The sequence below is a fragment of the Gossypium hirsutum genome, chromosome A01, assembly GCF_007990345.1.
Source record: "Gossypium hirsutum isolate 1008001.06 chromosome A01, Gossypium_hirsutum_v2.1, whole genome shotgun sequence".
Taxonomy (NCBI): domain Eukaryota; kingdom Viridiplantae; phylum Streptophyta; class Magnoliopsida; order Malvales; family Malvaceae; genus Gossypium; species Gossypium hirsutum.
In genome coordinates, this window is record NC_053424.1 from 8422054 (window position 1) to 8446128 (window position 24075).

At 29.5% G+C, this 24075-nt stretch overlaps 1 protein-coding gene and 1 long non-coding RNA gene across 2 annotated transcripts; one reads left to right on the forward strand and one right to left on the reverse strand.

Moving 5' to 3' along the window:
• Positions 1–11233: 11233 nt before the first annotated feature.
• LOC107916815 (uncharacterized) lies at positions 11234–12465 on the reverse strand. Its single transcript, XR_001689609.2, has 2 exons — positions 11749–12465; positions 11234–11484 (listed from the first exon to the last, which is right to left on the reverse strand). It is a non-coding gene; the product is annotated as an uncharacterized lncRNA (long non-coding RNA).
• Positions 12466–18661: 6196 nt separating this feature from the next.
• LOC107916817 (NAC domain-containing protein 72) lies at positions 18662–20161 on the forward strand. The gene is made up of 3 exons (XM_016846191.2): positions 18662–18934; positions 19036–19304; positions 19386–20161. The coding sequence occupies exons 1-3, from the start codon at positions 18754–18756 to the stop codon at positions 19980–19982; spliced, it is 1047 nt and encodes a 348-aa protein (XP_016701680.1). The 5' UTR covers positions 18662–18753; the 3' UTR covers positions 19983–20161.
• Positions 20162–24075: the final 3914 nt, after the last annotated feature.

The following is a 24075-nucleotide window of genomic DNA, read 5'->3' on the forward strand; positions in this document are numbered from 1 at the left end:
GTAGGGGACAACTTAAGGTATAATGAAGGGATAACATGGGTTAAAATATTTTGGCCAACCCTTTTTGGTTTAGTTGCATGGCGTATATGGAAAAATAGGAACATATTTGTCTTTCAAGATATAACATGGAGCGCAGTTGAAACCATCAAGATCTCTGTTTGCTGGACAAGACAATATACAAAGTCACATGCAAGAGATCCATCTCCTACTTCAATGAAGGAATTGAACAGAAACTAGGTGCAACTGTTGAGTAAAAGTATTTGATTTAGGCTTTGTTTTCCTTTTAATTTAGTTTGGTTTTTCCAAAAAAAAAATATTTCTTGTAATTCACCGATTATCTTCATGTTTCTTTGAGCATTTCGGAAGGAAGTAATACAAAAGCACAAGAATTAAGGTCTCACCCATGAATTACGATAAAATTGATAATCAAAAAATATACAAATCTAAATTAAAATAAATCTCAACAAAATTTACACGTAAAAAAACTTAAATTAAAATAAAATATGAATTGAAAACTTACTACCTTTTAAGATTTATCATATAAATTAACTAAACTAAAATAAATTTAAAAAATTTCTAGTCAATTATGCCCAATTGCTTAATTTGATGACATCCATGATTGAATTCAATTTCCTAGTTTCTTATCTCAGTCTTAGATAAGTGATTTGAAATAAAATAAATTTCTTTCTTAATAGTCAAACCAGAAGTTTATTGATTTTTCGTTTAAGCATCCACATTTTTTAACTACATGATGGTATACCAAGAAAAGTATATATATGATAGAAGAAAAACAATAATAAGTAACGAAGTGACTAACCAACTACACATAATATTTTTTTATATAAGGGGAAGAGATAGAAAATATTAAATTTGGGATTAGTATCAATTGAAATTTTAATATAAAATTTATTAATTTTTAAATAAAAAAAACATAAATAATCTTATTATATGTTTTTTTATTTTTTTATTTTTTTCAATTGAATTAATGTTGGGAATTCTAGAGACATTAAATTCATAATACTCATTGTTTATTGGGAAAAAAAACTTGGTTAATGCATATATGTAAATATATAAAATTATTATTTTTCATCAAAATATATATAATTTATTTAATTATAAAATTTTTATTAAGAGACGATTTATACATACCTGCAAAAAAAATGATTTATAAATAACATATAAATTTATACGTTATCAATATAATATAAGCTTACTTTTAATATTCTTTCTTAGCACAATATATAAAGTATACCATCTGACTTTAGTTATACACATTAAACACATGCACACTAACATAGATCTTTGTTCCAAATTAATGGCTGCAAGTGACATGAGACATGACGTTATACTTACACCGAAATTATCATATATTTAAGCGATAAAATATGTTATAGATATTTATATTTGAAATTTTTTTCTTATATTTTTATTTTTAAAAATTTAGATTTTCTGTTTTTTAAATTTTAAAATTCATGTAACACTCCAAATTCGGTCCAGACGTTATGGCCGAATCTGACAATGCCACATGATAGAGTATTTGAAAACTAAGTTTCTACGATAATTTCATTTCCGTTTAATTACTTTTCTTATCTCTTATTAATTCCAAAATCATTGCTCGTTTAATCGATTGTTTTCAACATAATTCGTTACGGAAGCTTTTAAAACCGTTTTGAGTAAATTGTGTTTTAGAGAAAACTTTGCCTTTTCGAAAACCAAGTTTTCCTATGTCTAGCAGTTATAAATCCATAAAAATAAATAAAAACCAAATTTAAACAAAAGTCCCAAAAAGTCCCCAAATTACATCCAAATAAACCACGGTAACTAAAATCATAAATCATAAATTATAAATCGTAAAAGTCTAAAAACTGTGGTCACCATCGAGTCCTCCGCCGCCCGATCTCTTTAGGTCTGGGGATTACCTGTGCACATTAAACAGAGAGGGGTGAGTTTACGTAAACTTAGTGTGTAATCCCACAGAAAATGAACAACAGTAAACACAGTGCACCGTCTCTATCCAACCCTACACTCTATGTGGGGATTAAATCAACCCACCCATTCTTACACTCCAGTAGTTTGCTGCTGAGCTACTAGTATATTAGGCTTAAGAGCCTTTCAGTAAACTTCCTCCAATAAAATCAACCCAACCCCATGCATTGCAACATACCATACATGACATGCTATCTCATGATATCAGTACATATAATCAGTAAATGTATACATGCATACTATCATCTTACTCAATATATATCCATCAATTAGTCAGTTCACACAATTAGGGGTCTAGGTAATGCTTATCGACCATACAATAGGTTCACAGTTGACTTGGGCGACCTGTGCAACCCTAGCAATCAATTCAGTGAAAATGACTCACACGTCCATGTGGCCTGCCCATGTGGGCCACATGGCCCAAATCTGCCTTGGCCGTGTGGATCACACGGCTTGGCCCAAAATCCCACACGCACATGTGGTTTGCTCGTGTGGCCCACACGGCCCAAATCAGTTCAGCCAGTGTGTCCCACACGGCCTGCCTGGCCATCACATGGGCGTGTCATGCATGCACGGCCTAACCTCGTCGAACACACGCCCGTGTTAGGCACACGACATACCACACGGGTGACCACATGTCCGTGTGGCTTCAACAATAAGGTTTTCGGCTTTCGCTAAAACCTCGTTTTCTATGTAATTAAGTACACACCTAGTTTCAATTGAAGCTAAAACGATCCTCGAGCACTCCAGAACCTATTTTCGGCCATCTAAAAACTAATCTTAGTCATTTAAACCGATACCAAACCGAATATTAAGAACAGACAATCTCAAATATTTCCGACAACTCATACCTTGAACGTACAATAACAAAATCGCACTTCCTCGGCACTGATTAAAACCCACAGCCACCTACAGGTCTCCTAAACATGAAATAATTCCATTAATTACCGATACAAGAATACCAAAACTAAAACACACTTACCCAACTTATTGAAACCAATGAAATCGATGGTTGTACCCAAAAAGACGATTTGCAAAAATAAAGAAAATAAAAAGAGTGGGGGAAAGAGAAGAAAAATTAGGCTATAGAAAAAAAGTTAGAGGAAAAGAAAAGCAAATAAAAACTGGCAGAGGAGGGAGTTAGGCGTCGGTTACAAAAATGACTTTGAGGAGACTGATTCACTCAATCCCACTACCCACATTATCTCAACCACCCACTATTCAGTTATCAATTACATCCAAACTCTCAGCCACCAAACTAAGCAAAAATAACTCTCCTTTGCCTACACAGAGATTTGAACCCACGGCCTCTAACATACTAACAGTCTATTTACCAGACCAGTAGGCCCATTCTGTTGTATATTTACCAACATTTCAATAAAAGCCTATTTGGACAAAGTTAAGGCTTTACTCAGAAAAATCCAAAATTTTGCCAAATGCATGGCTTGAACTTGGGACACACACACCCAAAACTCTTAACCACTGAAGTAGATACACAGTTGTGTCACACATTCGCAATAACAAAAAATAAAAATTCTGGGGCATTACAATTCAGATCTAATTGTTAACACTTTTTTTTGTTAAAATTATTATTGTGACATTTAAAAAAAACCCCTTAATTGGCAACTTTGTAACTAAAAAAGTCATGTTGTAATGAATGTGAATTTAACAATATAATTGTAACAATGCTAACCGTTGTACCATAGCTTTGAAATCTAAAAAGTAGAGGGACTAAATTCCTAGAAATAAAAATATAGGAACTGAATTCCAAATTTAAAAAGAATGCAGAGACTTATGACATGTTTTAACTTTTATTGCATGTTTTAACTTTTATTTTCTTTTCTGATAAAAGTTTCAAAAATTTCCAAGTACTCTGCTATTGAGTAACATTAAAATGTAAGATATTTCTAGTGATTGGATCATTGTGTATAAAATATTATTTGGCCCTTTTTTAAATAATTTTTTAAAGTTATTTTCAATGAAACAAACCCAACATAATGTACATTTGTTACAAAATATTACAAAAGCATTGCTTTTTGACAATTGGAATCTCATAATATTTATATTATTTTATATACACTTAATATAACATCATCTAATTAAAACTTAATTTGAAGTTACATGTATAAGAGTTGATAGTGATTGTGCTGAGATTTAATACTGAATTCTGCTCTGAGTAAGGCCTCACAAATGTTGGTATGACATCAAACAACATACGCAATCCATTGTATTCTTGTTGTACTCTTTACTACTTTGTTCATATAGTTCTTCCAAGTACAACTTCAACACATGAAATAATAACTTACTCATATACAGTGTTTAACATAGGAAAGCACAACCTATTACTAATTAATGTTTTTTCAATTGGTATCAAAGCCTACTATTTAACATAATTGGCGGGATCTTGTATCTAGTAATTGAGTAGTTGATGTAATTAGGGAAGATAGTTCAACCATACATTCACCATTCTTTGGTGGATCAAATTATGTATATTGAAAAGCTTGAATGAGAGCTTTTATTAAATCAATTGATGAAAAGACTTGAAAAGCAATTATGATTGGATGGGAGCCTCCCCACGCTAAAACAAATGGTACATACATTAACTCAAAAACATTGAATGCGATCTTCAACGAAGTAGTTCCACAAAAATTCATAAGGTGTCACTGTAAAATTTGTTAGGCTGTCGAGACCTATAAAAAAATAAAATCTACTTGAAAAGATGAATTAGCAGAAAGTAACTAGTAGGGTCATATCCACAAAAATCGATAATATTTCTATTTCTTAAGCAAAACAAGTAAGGTAAATGAGGGGGTTGTTTTTTATAAAATAAAAAACTAAATTCTAATTAAAAATTAAATGAAGAAAACAATAAATAGAAGTTTTGAGAGAAATCAATAAAGAAAAGCTCTAGCTAAAGGTAAAATCTCTCTTTGATTCATAGATTCGATCATTGATGCAAGAATTGTAATATCTCGAATTAGGGCCTAATCGGAATAGTGGTTTCGTGACCACAAATTCGAGATAGAAATAATTATTTTATAATTATTTTGATGTTTATGATATGATTTCATGATTGTGTGAAATTTTCGTGATGAAATCCTATGCCTAAAGTGCTTAAATTGAAATTAGGGACTAAATCGAATAATTTGCAAAACTTGCATTCTAGGAGTTTTTAGTATGAAATTGCTTTGGAATATTAATGAGGAGGTCTTAAATAGAAATTTGACCAATTTATAAGTCTATGGACAAAAATTGGACATAGATGGAATTTTTGGAAAGTTTAGTAGTAAGGGCATTTTGGTCATTTGCATATTAAATGAAATAAAATGGGAAAAATAACACAAAATCATCATCTTCTCCATATTGTTGCTACAGAATTTTACCTCTTCCCATAGCTAGGGTTTCTTCAACTTTCAAGCTTCATAATAAGTGATTTCATGCCCTGTTTTTAATGATTTTTATGTTTTTGAAATCTCGGTAACTCGAATTAACTTATGCTAGCAATAATTCAACATAGGGTTCATATTTGGAAAAATACCCATAGATTAAATTTGTGTATTTTGGTGTTTTATGATATAATATGAAGTTTTAAATTATGTTAGACAACTTGTGCTACTCGATTTTAAGCGAAAACGAGTAAAAGGGCTTAATCGGTAACAATACCTAATAGTCATAAGTACATGTTAGAGTGTGAATTTGATGTTGCCATAGAAGGGGAAAATGATCAGCATGTCATAAAACATAAAAATAAGGGATGAAGTTTAATTCCCGAGCCTAGGGGCAAAAGTGTAATTATGCAAAAGTTTAGGGGTAAAAATGTAATTTTGCAAAAGTTCGTATTAAATGCTGTTTTGATGAATGTATGTATTAAATGAGATTAATTTGGCATTATAGATCAAGAGAAATGAGATTCAAGTCGCGATCAAGGGAAAAACAAAGTTTACGAAGAATAGGCTCGATTGCTAATATTTTGTATCGAGGTAAGTTCATGTGTAAATAAGGTAACATAATTTTTATTTTAAGTGATTTAATGTTATTTATGACATGATACTTATTATCATGAAATATGATGTTTTGTAAATTATTATTTAGTGATATGCAAATTATGTGAACAACTTGATAAGTATGAGATGTTAGCAAGTATCGATTTCTATATTCCGAAGAAGGCGATTGAAATGTGTAATTGAAAATAATCCCGTTTGAACCTTGGGAATAGATTAGGGTACAAGTGACATGTCACTAGGATACTTGAGTTCCGAACTCGTTGAGTTGAGTTCGAGTTCGTGAGATGCAACTAGGCATCCGAACTCGTTGAGTTGAGTCCGAGTTCACTTATGGATGCGAACGCCCGAGCAAGTTGAGTTGAGTCCGAGTTAACTTATGGGCGGGTTACATGGTAGCTTGGCTACATAAGTTCCGCAGGCTATTGAGTTTGTCTAGCTGCGGGTATGGCACTTACGTTCATGAAATCCGCGTATTCAAATTATATTCCGATGTGTTCAACGGGTGAATCTTAAGTGAATGAGAAGAATGCCTAAAACGAAGGTGACATATTGGTAAGTGTGGTGAATGAGAAAATTTGATAGGTATGTGCTTAAATCCTCGAGTTGAGAACTTGGTATGATGAAATCGTAGAAAGATATTAAATGCAAATGAAACATGAATGTCTTGGTGTTGTTTATGCAAATGATGTTTTATGTGGAATTTCATGATTATGTTACTTGCTATTTGCATGTGAACTTACTAAGCATTTATGCTTACCCCCTCCTTTTTATTCATTGTAGTTGTTGACAAGCCGGCTTGAGAATCGGGATAGGTCGAAGATTCGTCCACACTATCCGAGGGCCTAAATTGGTAAAATGGCTTGTGTGTTTTGAATGTGGCATGTATGGCAAAATACTCACTATGTGTAAACAATCTTATGATATGGCTATGGTTTGGCAAGAAAAGGGTTTGTAAATGATTAGCCATTGGAGTGGCCAATCTAAGTCATATTTGATGTTATGTATGTTTAAAATGCTATTTAGTCCATGAAAATCTATAGTAAAGTAAAATTTGCCATAAAACAGAATCTGACAATAGCAGTGATGTAAATTTGAAAAATCACTACAAATAGTAAAAATGTAATTAAATGATGAGTAAGTTATGAAATTGAAGCTTGATGAGTCTATTTTCATATGGATGGAACAAAACAGGTATATGAGTTATATTTTGTGAGATATTTAAGTTTTGGTGGAACAGGTTTAGAGTGATCTCTGTATCCCCTGTTCTGACTTTAAAAATTCACTATAAATTGTACAAAAACAATTAGGAGTTTTATCTTACATGTATGAAATCCTTATTAAGTGTAGTTTTATAAGAAACAAACGGCATAGTCATTGAAACTCTGTACAGGGAGATATCTGATTCGTAATACATAGGGGTCAGAGTAGTTGAACCCTGAAATAGGGGAGACTTTAGCTAATAAACTGTACTAATTGGCTTGACCAAAAATTCTAGAAAAAAATTAGTAAATAGATATATGAGTCTAGTTTCAGGAAAAATTTACGGAATTGGATTTTTAGTTTCGGAACTCGAGATATGAATTTTTAAGCGACTGTGATGCAATTGGCCAGCTTGTCTGGAAATTTTAAAAATAAATTGTTTGAGCTGTTAAATTGATGAATTTAGTAACACCTCAAGCTTGACTCTGGCGACGGTCTCGGGCGTGAGGGCGTTACAAGAATGTCTTCAATGCCTTCAGTAAATTAGTTCTAGTTGTTGACTCAACACTGGGCAACTAATCTCTCCTTACTTGTTTGACAACCAAGAGACAACTTGTTTAAAATTACTTCCCTAACCGGTAAATAACATTGTAACTCAACGCCCAAGATTTAACTTACTGGTAGCATAGTTTTCATTTTATTCAATTTAATTCCTAAACTCGGGATATGTAAATATTTCGATATATAGCTTCGGATCAAAATTCGAATTCACATTCTTTCATTAGGGACACTATACTTTCCATTCCTAGCCTAGGTTTTCAATTTATTCAATTTGGTCTCTAATATTACAAAGTTAACTATCAAGCTTATTAAGATTTAAAATTTAGTCCTTACCATAATCTAAGTTTAATTTCTATCAATTTCAAGCCTAATTCATCAATTTCTCAACAATGACAACTTACTAAAAATTCAAGAATTGATCAAATTGATATATGGGATAGTTAAATCAAGCTCCCATGACCATAAATCTATAAAAATAATAGAAAAATGGCTTAAGGACTTACTTGTAACAATAGACGAATGTAAATAAAATGTTGAAGGTTTCTTTGTTTATTTAAGAATGGTGGATGGCAACGAAGAAGATGAAGTGTTTTTATCTTTCTTCCCACTTTCTTTGTTATTTATACTAAGCTTAGTGGTGTAATTAACTTAATTAACTATTATTAACATTTAATTAAGACATTTCTTATACATTAATCTATTATTAATTAACTTAAGTGCCATCCATCATCTTTTCCCACTAACCTTAATAGAGTAATGGTTTATTGACCATTTTAATCCTTTGGATAATTTCTATCTAGGTCCCCACACCCTTTCTTAATTAAAACTCAATAACGATTAGACTTTTATAATTTAATCCATAACCCTTAATTAACTACTTTTTTGGCTAAATTACTGATCTATCATAATTTGTTATGACAAAATTAGGCTTTCCTGTTATATTTACGGAGCTTGTTCTCTAGCAAATTTTTGTCTTTTCCGTAGTTTTTCATAGTTTTTAGAATTTCGGTTCAATAAGTGAAACAATCTCTTTTTACTTATTTTGAGACTCTGTAACACCCCTTGCCTGGTCCGATCTCCAGACCCGAGTTTCAGGATGCTACTATAGTTACTGGAACATTCACATGCAAATCATAACATCAAATTCAATATAAATCATCAAGTTATTCTAAATACATGCATAATAGAAGTTATGGACCAAACAAAGACTAAATTTAGATATAAACATAACTTAATAGATTCGAACATGAATAAGGATCAATTTTAAAATTTTTAAAACATAAACAATGTAGTAAGTTCCATGTGAACTTAGCTGGCAAAAACAACAACAAAAAAGGTATCAAGGACTAATCTGTAATTTTTCTTTATTCGTGATTATCCTCCGATTAATTCAATTCCCGATCTATAATAATTTATTTTAATTTATCAATTCCAAACATCTTATAAAAGGCTATTATAAACATATATCAATTCAATTTCATTTTAGGATTCCCCTAATTTTTTTTATTTTATTCAATTTAGTCCCTAAAACTAAAATAATCATAACTTTCAAATTTGGGCCTAAAACTGATCTCAATTTCATCCTTCTACAGCCCTCTATTATAAATAATTACAGAAATTTCATACCAATTTCGAAGTATTTACACTTTAGCCTCTACATTCAAAACTAACCATTTTTACTTTACAAAATGGTCCTTTTTCTTATCTAAGCTTCTAATTTAACCATTTAACACTGAGAACACCAAGAATTCAACAATGTAAATTTTTAAAAACTATAACAATTTTGAAAAATAACATATAAATTAACTAAATCGAGCTACAACAATCACAAAAATATAAAGTTTACAACAACAAAAAAAGGCTTCAAATGGCTTACCATGCATAGACCAATTGTTGAGCTTCAAGCATAGTTCCTCCCATGGTATTGTAAGGTTCGGCCATCAGAAAAAAAAAAAACTGAAATGAAAGATGATGGCCCCTTTTTTCTTTTATTTGTTTTATTATTTTAACATTTAATATTGATTAAATTAAAATTTTAACATGTACATCACTTAAGCACCTAACCGTCTATCATTATAAAAAGGTCTAATTGTCACTTTGAACCTTAGTTTAATATTATTTAACCCTTTTAACAAATAAAAATTAATAGTGGTTAATTTTTACGGTTTTTACACTTAGTCTTTGTATCTTAATTAGTCATCAATTCGGCGAAATTACCTATCCAAAATTCAATTCACCTATATAATAACTCTATAATTATTTAATAAGAATATTTACATGTTAGATTTATAGAAATGAGGTCCCAATATCTCATTTCCCAACACCACTGAATTTAGGGTCGAAACACTTGTACCTTAACTAACTATCCAATTAACGAATTCGTTAGACCAAAATTTAATATAATACTATAATTGACTCGTAAATATTAATTAATAACATTTACAGACTCGATAATCAAAAAAGGGGATTCTGAAACCACCGTTTCCAACACCACTGACTTTCGGATCATTACATTATTTCTCAAATACAACAAAAAAATCATAATATTATTTGTAATTAAGGTACAATTTACACATTTCTAACTTTGAAGCACAATATTTCCAAATGAATTTTCTTCAACCCAACAATGGCAATACATAACCAAAATGTCAAGACATTTCTCACCATTACCAAAACATAGTGCCAAAGCCTAAATTGCACAAAATCTTCAACTAAAATCACAAAACCCTTTGTTTTTCAAAGACCCAACAAATGGCAGTACACAATCAAAACACAAACCCTAATTTCCTTCAACCCAACAAAAAAATTTACCTCTTTGAAGTTCGCACACTCAAAGAATTTTCTCCCTTTGTTCCGTGGAGTATTCGCATTGCAAATGGAAGCCTTTAACCCACAATGGTAGTATAAAAAAGTTGAATAAGACATTTATGAATAGATAAACCCTAAGAGAATCCCTAATACAAAGTTAACAAAAATAATGAACATATGAAAAACTTAGAAAATGAAAGATGTAGAAAACGATGAAAAAACAATGGAAAATTTAGAAATATGGTGCCAGGAGAAAAATTAAATGGAAAGTTTTTTAAGGGATTTTTTTAAAGGAAATTTAATTAAAGGAGTCCAGTCACTTGCCAATAGGATGCCACGTGGCATCGTCATTGGCCAATGCTACCATATCATAAAAAAACTAAGGGCATTAGACTCAAATATCAATTTAGTTGATGAAAAAAAATTGAATATCAATTTGGGATAAAAAAAAAACTTTAAGTACCAATTTAAGATAAATAAACAAATTCAAGTAACAATTATATATTTTTCCCTAAAATATATAACATATGAACACTTATCAAAACCTATGATAACTTGAAACCAAACTAACCCGAATTTAAAAATAACCCTGTAATTAGCCAATTTCGGCCTAAGCCCAAAGCAAGAATAAGACGAAAGCAATAAAACCCAAATAAACAAATAAACAAAAAAAAGAAAAGAAAAAGAGAGAGTCTACATTTAAAGTCCAAAATTACAAATTAAAACCCATTACATGTTGAAATCCAAACCCAAACAGCCCATTACATCAAACCCTAGCCCAAATCCTAGCCTATTATCCTAAATTTTTTTCAGCAAACTAACCCTAGGGCTAGTCCCTATTGCGGCCGCCGCTCCCACCATTGGCCTCCCCACGCATGCTCAGCCACCTCACGCGCCAACCACTGTTCACCCACGCCTCTGACACCTGCAGAAGAAGTAAATGCAACAAAGACAAGGAAGAAAACGACAAAAAAAAGGATTGAATCGTCTTGTAAACGGCTTTAAAAGCCACAATCTCACCTTTGTAAATTTTTTACAAACACTTACGAACATTTTACGAGAATATATAAAAAAGCAGAACAATTTTTAGGTGATTTTTCGCTTAAGTTTCCGTTTTATTTTTATTTCATTGGTTATTTTTATTTTTTGTTTTTTGTTTTGCATTCGAAAATAAGTAAAGAAACCTCACCTGAATCTCCACGGACGTGTCGTCGGAAAGCTTTCTCCGTCGTTGCAATCGGGTTCGAAAGGGGGGTGAGGGTTCTCTTCTTTTGTTTCTTATAGGACGCTGAAGGTTTGGCCTTCAAAGGGGCTTTGAAATGGGGTTGGAATGCCCATTTTTGCGCGTAGCCGGCCACCGAATGCAGTGGTGGTGCGGCGGGCAGCGAGAGAACCCGATCATCAGAAGAAGATGAGAGGGAGAGAGAGTTGGAAAGGCTCTTTAGTTTTTTTTTTTTTTTTAGTTTAGGGTTAATTTGAGTTTTTTTTTTTTAAAGTTTGGGCCTTTGATTCAACATTTAAACAGTGTCATTTGGTGGGGTGGGGATCCGCGCATTGACCTGACCCGCATGTCAGGTCCACCCGTTTTCGTTTTAAAGGGGCGATTTGCGTAAATGGTCCCTCCTTCTTTCCTGCACCATTCGATTAAGTCCCATTCCATTTTCTTTGTCTTCTAATTTTACCCTAAATTTTGCGCGTCATTTCATTTTGGCCCAGGATGAAGCACAGCTCATTGAGGGGTCTGGGGTATTTTTCCTTTTGCCCCCTTTATTTTTGGTTTGTTGCGAATTGGTCCATCATTTCATTTTCGTTACTTAGGATTTATACCCGAAACTCTAATCTATTTTCAATCGCATCCTAAACCTATTTTATTCATTTTCTTTTTAAAAACTGTTTATTATGTTATTTTAAAATATTTTATATATAATTTACATCGGATTATTTTTATATATATTTATTTTAACTTGTTTTATGTACTTTTATTCGAAATTGTTTTATTATATATTTTAAATTGCCTTATATATATTTATTTATTTCTAAATTATTTTATATATATTATTTATTTTAGATTCTTTCCCCATATTATATACATATTGCTTTTCAAATTTTTATATATATATCATTCTTTTTAAAACTGTTTTGTACGCCATTTATTTTAAATTTCTTTTTACATATTATTTTAAACTTTTAGTATATAAATTTTAAACTAACTTATATTACTTATTTTAAATTATTTCATATGCCTTATTTTAAACTCTTTTCATTTATTTTAAATTTTATTATTATTATTTACTTTAATATTCTTTATAATATTTATTTTACACTTTTATATTTATATATTATCTATTTTAAAATTATATATATAATCTATTTTTAAATCATTTTATACATAGTTGATTTTATTTTTTTTTACATTATTTTGAACTCATTTATTACCATTTTCAAAATCGTTTTACATTTTATTTATTTTAATTTAGTTTATACTTTTTATTTTTAAGATTGATATATATATATGATATTTGTTTCATTGCTTTCTAATTATTAATGTTAATATTTAAATAATGTATGTTGTGTGATTATTTTTATTGTGTATTTTAATTCGTTGATTTCGTATTTTGTATTTTTGTTGTTCACTTGTATAATATTGTATTCATGTATCATTGTTCTATACTCATCACTATTTTTCTTTTTTTGTGCCATCGCATTGTGAATTAACCCAACGTATTTATCCAACTTGGATCGCTTGATTTTATTCCAAACAAAATAAATGTACGTTGTTAAATATTAAACTTAAAAAGAAAATTTTCTAAATAAGGCAATATTTCGCGTTTTAAGAAATTCGAGGAATCATGCCCTAACTTACGGGGTTTTGGTTTTCTCGTTAAACCCAAATAGCCTAATATCCTTTCAAGTTCCAAAATGCATGAAATTTCAATTAAAATTAAAGACAAACTTGCGCTCGGGAGTTCAAGGTATCGCGTCTTAATTTAAGGGATGTGATACTCCGATATCTCGAGACAAGGAAATCTTTAGCAATCGTTTTGATCCAATTCAAGCGCTTTTAAAATCGACGTTAATAATAATAAAAAGATAGTATTTTATATTCGTTCCCAATTTTTAACTTTCGACATTAAGACACTAACTAATCGATTCAATACCAATTTTGGGCGTGACGAGAGTGCTAATCCTTTCTCGCACGTAACCGACTCCCGAATCCGTTCTCTCGAGTTTCGTAAACTAAAAACACCGTTTTAGTAAACTAAAACATTTTATTAAAACAAAGGTGATCCGATCACATCTAATAAAAATCGATGGCGACTCCCGTTTTAATTTTTATTTTCAAACAAAGTCGATTTCCGTTTTCAAAAATGGTTTCGACTAACCCGATTTGAGCTCCACCAAACCCATCCCTTTACCACCTCTATTCGAGATGGACGAAATATTAAAAAAGTTTTAAACTGGAATTTTTTCATTCTCTTCCTTTGTCCATATATATTATATTTATAAATATAATCCAACAAAAAGTGTTCTAAGCTATGCGGGATTCTATTTCTTAGATGGCAAATAATTCTCATTAAACACTGGAAATTTCACATGTGGATTTTTTTATTTTAGATTTAAGTAGGATAAATTGGCTAAAAGATTAAGTATTTATTTTTATTTACTCACTTTTAAAAATTTAATTAAAATAATTTTTTTTCAAATAAATTAATTTATTCAATTTTAAAATTAAAAAAACATAAAAAATCAATTTACAAAATATCTTCATAGTAAAAAAAAAAATCATGCAAACATGTCATTTCACCAATACCTTTAAAAATGACATCTAGCTTTAAAGTTTAAACGTAATAAGTTGAAATTACAGCAGCAATTATAACATAATTAACATGGAAAATTTTCCTCTTTTTTCTCCAATGGGCTGCTTGGCTTTTTTTCCTTTTCCTTTCTTTGTAAAACAATTCACATATTGAGCTGCTATACTCTTTTATAATTATTCTTACATGCTTGTCATGTATTTTTTTTTATATTTATATCTTTTATCAATTTAATTTTTATTTTTCAGCTAAATTTTATTATTAATTTATAAAAAAGAGTTAAATCGTCCTTTTCTAACATAATGCTAATTAAAATATTAAATTTTTAACGATGTTAATGTGTGAACTTGTGTGGTAGTCCAAAAATACTGCATATTGCCATGATATTATTTATTTTATATGATACTTTAACAAATATTTTTAAAATTATAAAAAATAAAAAAATAATTTAATATTTTAGTTAAAAATTTTTGTTAAAAAATAGTAATTCAATTTTTTTTAAAAATTAAGAGATATTTTTGTTTGACTAACAGTATGCATATAATATTAAACAAGTAGAGAGGGTTGTGAGTAGTAGAGCTTCAACATTGAAAAATGAGAAACCCACATTGATGCATTTTTCACATGAATAAAAAGGTTGTTGGATATTACTTTTCCTTTATTCAAATTCAATTTGACAATTAATTCAACATTCAATTCAGCAGACTTACTGTTTTTCTGCTTCATTTCATTTCATACATACTCTCTTTTTTACTCACTTCCCCTTTCCATATATTTTTAACCTAATAATACTTTTCAAAATTATTTAATAATTAGAAACCAGTATTTTGTTTATGTGTCAATGGAATATTAATATTATATTAATATTATTTATTAGGCATTTATGATTAGCGACTCAAAAATTAGATAAGGTCCGTCTCGTCTATTCACGATTTAGATAGGACCCACCATTCGGGTACATACAAGCCTTACGATATGAAGCTCGTAAAGGGTGTTTGCAAGGGAGTGTCTATCAAGCAACCTGGAGCAATACACATGTCCAACATGTATAGAGTCTATTAATAACGTCAATTCTATGAATAGTAGCCATATATATAAATATTTAATTGTTCTCTTTAATGAGACAACGAAAAATTACTCAATATTATTAATATTCAGTTGTAAATAAGAAATATTAATTTTAAGTTCATTTTAAACTTGTGATGGATTTATAAGCTTTTGAATATTTTCTTTTGTCAAATTTGTGTTGCTAAAATTTTCTTAGTCATTAATTTTCTCAATATAAATTTCTTCATTCAACTTATTTTTGTAAAATTTTACATACTAAAAAAATCAATTCCTAAACTCAAATTGTAATCAGTTTTTTTTTCTTACTTCTCTTTTGCTTTTTTTTTTCAAATTAAGAAATAAAACTACTTTTTAAAGTCCATAGTATTTTAAATATGATGGCCACCACTTGACCAAACTAACAAAGAGTTCATATGATAATTGAAAGTAGTTGAGATATTTTGGATTCTCTTTTAATTACTTCAAAATGGTTATTATAGAAATAAAATCAATTACCAAATTAATTTAAGCCAACTTTTTTTTATGTTTTGAGATCTTAATTAAAAATTAATTAAAATGGGTTTGATAATACGAAAGTCTTAAGTCTTGAGTATCTAAATTCGAGATTTATTATGTACAATATGTGTAGGTCTCCGAATTCTATCATGTATGAGATTTTTAGTTTGGTTAGTTTTAGTTTATTGGATTTAATTTGGATTGTATAAATTTTTAGTTTATTTGTGCCATAATAATTTGATACTAATGGTTGCTTAGACTTGTATTTATAATTTTTTGATAATTTAAGTTTAAACATTATTCTATTTAAATATACGTGTGCATTTGTTATTCGAATGCAAGTTATTTGTAATTGTAATTGTAATTGTAATAGTAAAAAGGAAATAAAGTATTCTGCCAAATCCTCTCCTATTCTTTATTTTTTATATCTCGTCATGAAATTGTATCATTACAAAGGGACTTGAATTCAAAAGCAGCCCTTTTGATTCTGTGTGTGTAGAGAATATAATTAATAAATCAATTTTAGAACAAAATTAAATTAAAAAAAAAAGTAGGTGTCCAAGAATCTTCAAACTCTGTGACAGCTGCTGCTACAATCTTTTACCAAAATTTTAAATCCAATAATTTACCTACAACTTCATGTCAATAAAATTATTAACCCCTTCAATATTGTCTTCATTTTCAATTTACTCCCAAAATTACCATTAATTTTTTAAAAAAATGTTTTGATACATTAAGCATACTTTTAATTTTTTAACAAAAATTATGATTTACAAAAAAATATATTTAACAATAGAATTTAAATTAAAACTTGATTGATAATATATTTGTGTTTTGAAATATTCTTAGCAAAAAGCATAGACCTAACTTTCCCTTTTGGTTCTTATTATAAAAAGTCTAGATTTAGATGATGGTCACATTACCACCCCATGTCACTCTTTTTTTTGAATTGGGAGCTAACATCTTAATCTCCTTTTACGTGCCCTTTTGACCCACCAAACACTCTTTATAAGTTTTATGCCATGGTTTTACTCTCTCTTTTTTTTTTCATTTACTTAAACTAGAAGCCTCCACACATTCAAAGATTTTGAAAGAGACAAAAGAGCAAAAGGAAATTGATGAGAAAGTGAACTCAATTTAGCATATTCGTGGCAATTCGACTTCACAACTTGTGTCTTTGTCAATGTTATTATCTTAATTTGTTGCTTTTTATTTGATTATGTAAATTTCCAGGGTTTAAAATTCGTAATAAATTATGGCCTCATAATTGCATCACCCTTGAAATCACAAGATAAGTTTTTGTTATTTTTGTATTATCTATATTTAAAATTGAAAAAAAAAATTGAGTTTAAAATTTTTTAGTCTTGATTTGATAATAATATTGAGCTGTTTTGAATTTTATTTCTCCTAAATTATATGTAGATTCTTTTCAAATTTTATTTTGATTTAACCTTTACATTAGTAGATTATTGAATTGTGATAATAGATGTTGATAATGGTAATAGAATGAATGTAAAATAAGCACACACAAAAACCACGGGCAGAGTAGAAGAAATTCACAAATATTGAAAAAGGAATATACATACAAGAAGAATTTCGATTACATCTATTTTAAGATTGAAAAATTCTATTCTAATTAATATTAAATAGAATAAGTGTAGTTTTATACACATTCTACTTATGTGTCCCTTAGCCTCTTGCCCCCACATGAACAATTAAAAAAATCATTCTAATTTTAATTCTAAAACCATTCAAATAAAAGAAGCTAATAAAAGGGGAAAATCTTTGATATATTATTAAAATAGTTTTTAAACTTTACAAGTATCAGTGAATTTATAAGTGTCTAATATAAATATAACAAAATATTAAAAAATAAATATATTTTTTAAAAATGTGATAAATTATTAAGATTTCTTATGAAATAAATAAAAATACACTATCAAAACACCCGATACTAACCCATAAAAAATAATAGAATATAAATCCTTTGAAAAAAAGCAAAAACTTTGACCTATATAATAAGTAATCAATCAAATTTCATAATTTGAATGTGTGACACATCAATTGAATAAATGGTCCAAAACTCCATGAGTGCATTAAAACTTGTAAGCTAGTTCATAGAAGTTATTGAGTGAAAGAAACCCTAATCCAAACAAAACCCCAAACATTTAAATCAACGAAAATGAAAATCCAACAAATAAAAAAAAGAAAAGTCAATTAAAACGTGTCAGGAATCACAACCAGCCAACTGTTTTTTATTTCCCTTTTTACCTCCTTTTTACATTTTTTTAATTTCCACAAAATTCTAGCCTAACTCTTCCACACGTGTTCGCCTACGTGTCCTCCCGTCTTTTAAGGATGATAAACGTTAAACTCTCGAATAAAAATTAAAAATAAAATAACAAAAGCACAAAAGCTCCAAAATCCATAATTTTTTTTAATTGCTTTACAGAATTTGGGGGAGATTCTAGAAACAAAGCAAGAAAAATTGACACGTGTCCTAAAACTTTTATGACACCTTTTTTTGTAAATTTTGGTGACGGTTCATGTACCCTGTTTGGTAGGATAACGTCGGCCGTAGATGTCAGGCACGTGTCGTTACTTAACGGTGATAAAGTGGGTCCCACTTAGACAAAAGTTAGACAAGGACGACCGTACTTATCTCTTTTCAGCCACTATCGATCTATCCTCCTTTCTATTTAAATACCTTCCCTTTCCCCTAACTCTGAAAAAAAAAGAGAAAAAAAAACATTTTTTACTGTGTTTTATTTTCTCTTGTACTAAAACTGTTTGGTCGTCGAGAAAATTTTAGAATCATGGGAGTGCCGGAAACTGATCCATTGGCTCAATTGAGCTTGCCGCCGGGGTTTCGGTTTTATCCAACTGATGAAGAGCTTTTAGTGCAATATTTATGCAGGAAAGTTGCGGGGCATCATTTTTCTCTGCAAATCATTGGCGAAATCGATTTATACAAATTTAATCCATGGGATTTACCAAGTAAGTTTCACCGAGTCCAACGCAAAGAATGAACTTTGTTTTTTCTTTTTTTTTGTTCATTTCTTTACTAATAATAAAAATTTTAAATTGTTTTTTGACAGGTAAAGCTTTGTTTGGTGAAAAAGAATGGTATTTTTTCAGTCCTAGAGACAGAAAATATCCGAACGGGTCACGACCTAATAGAGTTGCCGGGTCCGGGTACTGGAAAGCTACCGGAACTGATAAAATTATCACAACAGAAGGCCGTAAAGTTGGTATAAAAAAAGCTCTGGTTTTTTACGTCGGAAAAGCTCCTAAAGGAACTAAAACTAATTGGATTATGCATGAATATCGACTCATTGAATCTTCTCGTAAAAGTGGTAGCTCCAAGGTAATCTATTTTTTTTAAAATTAATTATTGAATAATAATTGTTTGAACTTTGAATAATAATTACTTTTTTTTTTGTTGTAGTTGGATGATTGGGTTTTATGTCGAATATACAAGAAGAATTCAAGTGGTCAAAAACCATTGTCAAGTGTTTCAAGCAGAGAGCAAAGCACGAATGGGTCATCATCATCGTGTTCTTCACAACTGGATAACATGCTTGACTCATTGCCCGAGTTGGACGATCGTTTCTTTGCTTTGCCGCGCATTAACTCGTTCAAAACGCTTCAAAACGATGTGAAACTGGGGTTTCAAAATCTGGGTATAGGGAATTTGGATTGGGGGAGTCTTGGTGGGCTTAGCTCGGTGCCTGAGCTGGTACCGAGTGGACAAACTCAAACACAAACTCAAACTCAGAGTCAGGGGATTACTAGTTATGGAAATAGTAACGTATATGTCAGCACAATGCCGCCTACACTTTGTCAGATGGACGTGTCGACAAATAAGATTGGTAACTCGGTGGAAGAGGAAGTACAGAGTGGACTCAGAACTCAGCGAGCTGATAACTCGGGGATAGTTCAACAAAATTCGAATGTGTTGAACAGTCATAACTTCTCTAACTCGATTGACCCGTATGGGTTTCGGTGCCCGACTCAATCGGGTGGATTTGGGTTTAGACAATAAAAAGAAAAAATTATATGTAGAAGGACCAGGAAAGGAATTTCAGAAATTGTGTAAATATTTTGAATTCTTTTGGGCTAACCTTTTGGAATTATAGAAACCAAAAGAGTTTAAAAAGATAGCCAAAATTCGAAATTTTGCTCTGTTTTTTAGCATAATTAAAATTATAAGATTTAGTTTCAGTTTATAATCTAATTTTTCATTAAGTTATGAAATTTTAATTTTTTCCAAAAAATTTATAAATCAAATTTAATCCTTAGTACATGGTGGATAAGGATAAAATGCCAAATCATAGTACAATGTGGTCGATTAAAGTTTTCCATCAACATTTTATTATAATCAAAATATTTCTCCACAAATTTTGGAATTTAGAACCAGACCTTTTATGATGCAATCTTAAATGTTAATGTGTAATTTTATTATTATTAATTTATAATTTTAATTTTAAATAATAAAAATATAATTTTTAATTTGTAGGGAAGATCTTTATCTACTTTTTCTTCCTTGAATTCGAATTCGAATTATTTAAATCATCGTTGTACTAAAATATATAAACATATATTTAAATTATCGTTGTACTAAAAAATATATAAACATATATTTAAATATTAAAATGCAGGTGTGCCATTTTTATTTAAAATTTTAATACATTTATTAATTTGTATTGTTTTATGTTCATGTAATTGATAAGAAAAAGGAGACATAATATGTTTACACATATTAATGAAGCTGTCAATAAATTTTTTATATTGTTGGGAAAGGTTAAGACTTACTTTCATTTTATATAAAATATGTGTGAATTAATTTTAAATTTATTTTAGATATGCATTCTCATTGTATATGTATTAATAAATAAATAATATTATGAATATATACTATTTGTAATTATAAATATTAAAAAAAAATGGGGGTGCTTAATTTATATCTCAAAAATATCAACGTGGGTGTGTTGATTAGAAATTGAATTTTCAAAAGATATATTTTCCCACAGTTGCAAAGAAACGAGGAAACGGGGAGCCGCACACAAGATAAGAACATTATCACAAGCAAAGGCCTAAAAAGTCCAAAACTAAAAAGTAGAAAAATGAAATTGAAATGAAAGGAGTAGGGTTTTTCATTCTTATCAACACTTCAAAGAAAATAGACAATATGAATGGTTATTATTCCACCATGTGTTAAGCAATTATAGGTCCAAACAAGTGAAATGATAAGTACTAGGTTGTCTTTCTTTTTTTTCTTTTTTTTGAAAAGAATTAGGTCTTCATTGATTGAAAATTTATATATTTGATTTTAGTAATTATAAAATGTTTTTGGTATATATATATATATTGTGTATACTATCAATCTAGTTTTTAGATAAATGTTTTATTGACCCATTTTATATCATGGATCAAAAAGTTAAATTTAAAATCGGTAGAGTATACTCTTTTCTTAAAACAAAATACTAAGAAAAATTACAATAGAACCTGTTGGATCATCTGTCAATTGCTCAACAAATTACTTCTTTGAAATGTTTAAAAAAAAAGATTTAGAGGATTAACAAGTGTCTATAGGAATATAGTAAAATATTAAAAAAACACATAATAATTTCTTAAAGTTACTTGTGAAAAAAAAATTACACTAGCAATGTACCAAATACTAATATTTATAAATATATTATTTGATAAATGTAATTTTTTTAAAAGTAAAATATCAAAAAATAAATATTAAATGGAAATAAAAAGTAAAAATATATATCTAAAAACATTCAAAATAATAAGAGTATTGTGATTTGATATTTTATTTAAATAATAATATAGTGTTAAGATAAAAAAATAATTTACTCGTTAAAATGATTCTGTATTAAATGATAAGTAACCCTTAATTCATTTTTTTCATTTTTATTAAAAAAGTTAATTAAATGATGTTTAATATTTGTTATCAAATACATTAAAAACTTAAACTATTAAAAATTGTTGGAGCCAATTTTGTCTTCCAGTTATAACGTCAATTGTAATTTAAGGCGTAGTTGAAAATTGGACAAAATTTACCTTTTGTGAATTGGTATAATTTTTATCCAAAACTTGGCTTTGTGTCTTGGACTCTGTTAAATTTATATAGTGCTCTGTGATGCTGATATGTGATGATATCAAATCAAGCTAGGATTGAATCAAATTCTTAATGTAATCCAATTTCCATTGTTTAGAAGAACAAATCATATTGAGATTTGAATATCATGGAGATCTTAGACTTATCTTTATCTTAACTAGTGTAAAGATAAATTGAAGATTGTTTTGTATGGCTACTTACAGGGGAAATGTGATTGTTCTTGATTGTAAAGTATCAAGCTAAATGACTTGTATCTATGCATCACTTGTATTAGGTTAGACAAGAGATAAAAGAGCACTTCATTCTGTTCATTAGGGAACTGTTATTTTTTTAGTGTAAAAATTGTAAGTAAACACAAGTGAGTCACTTGGTTGATATTTAAACTTTTGGCAGAAATGACTTAGAAGAGAGTGATCATGTTTGGAGTATATAGGTGTGAGGTTGCTACTTGATGAGTTAGTAGGACTTAAATCACAACTTGTACCTATTGACATATAGAGGATTAGTTCTCTATGTAAAGCCTTGTAGATATAGGAGGATTTTGAATCGCGTAAACAAGTTCTCTATGTCCATCTTCTACACGATATTATCACCAGAGTTAGAAAGAAAATAAAGATGAATTGTGGAGAGGGTACATTATTTAAAGTTCCACAAGTTGAATTTCATAGTCAATTAGTTCTAGACCCTACACTTGATTTGTTGCCAATTGCAACTAGGCCTGACACTAGCCTAAAAATGTGTCACATGTTTGTGCAAAACCACATGTTGATTGTAACACCCTTCAACCGACCCGATCACCAGATCTGAATGTGTGATGTCATATTACATTGCCAAAGCAATTTAAGCTAACTTGACACATATTCATAAAATTTAGTTAATAATTATCATCCACATCAATTAAATCACCCATACCTTCATAATATATAGAATTCTAATTCATAATGTTGATGAATTGTTATTTCTAAGTGCAAAAATTGTAAGTAAATATAAGTGAGTTGCCTGGTTTACATCTAAGCTTTTAGGGGGGAATTACTACTTGGTGAATGACAAGGACTTAAATCATTAAGGAACTGTTATTTTTTGACGGGATTGGTTATCTGTAGTTGCCACTTGGTCCAGTTGCACCTTATGAAATATATGGATGTATATCTATTTAGAAAATTTCAACCAACTCTCAAATATTTTAATTTTCAATGAATTGAAAATTTTCAATTAGTTATCAAATAAGCTCATTTGGGTGCATTTAGTTCATGTTATGTAGCAGTACATTCCATAATCTCACATTCTAGATTAAGACAACTTTATTTGGGTTTGGAACATCCTCATTATTTTGTAATCTCACATTCTTAAATAGTGTCAAGACATTGAAATATTGGGTGTAACTCAATACCACTCATTTTTTAAGTTATCTTAGATTGCATATGTAATTTAAAATTTTGGACTAATTTATCATTTATTTTTATTATTTTAATATTTTTTGTCTTTTTTTTTTTCAAATGAAATTGAAGTTTAAAATAAAACAAAATTCCCTCCTTTTCTTAACAATGAAACAATAAAGGTTAAACTTTAAAATTGTAATTATTGTGTAAACAACATATGATGGTAGTAATTAGGGTAGTAATTAAGTTTCTTTGTTGACGCCAGAATGACTTAGGTTCAAGTTTTGTTGATGCAATCCCTCTCTCTTGGGGCATAGTCAAGGGGGTAGGCATGGGCTTGACCCCTTGACTCAATGGTGTTATTGTAATTGAAGTTCCTTAATACAAAATTATTTAGCTTTGGACCCCTAAATTTTTTTTAATTTTGTCTCCCCCACATAATTTCTAGCCTCGCTTCTACTCTCCCCTAATTTATGACTTGACTTTGTAATATATATATATATATATAAATCTAACACTTTTGAAATGATAAAAAGGAAAACATAAGCAGATAAATATAAAGTTCCTAAGTACGGTTCAAGATATGCATTGATTTTTTGTTGTCGTTTTCTAATATCCTTTTCCTTGCA

Excerpts from the sequence above, each read along its gene's own strand:
- LOC107916817 (XM_016846191.2), top strand. The coding sequence starts at position 18,754 with ATGGGAGTGCCGGAAACTGATCCATTGGCTCAATTGAGCTTGCCGCCG. Across the intron at positions 18,935-19,035 it reads TAATCCATGGGATTTACCAA|GTAAAGCTTTGTTTGGTGAA; the intron begins GTAAGTTTCACC and ends GTTTTTTGACAG. Across the intron at positions 19,305-19,385 it reads GTAAAAGTGGTAGCTCCAAG|TTGGATGATTGGGTTTTATG; the intron begins GTAATCTATTTT and ends TTTTTGTTGTAG.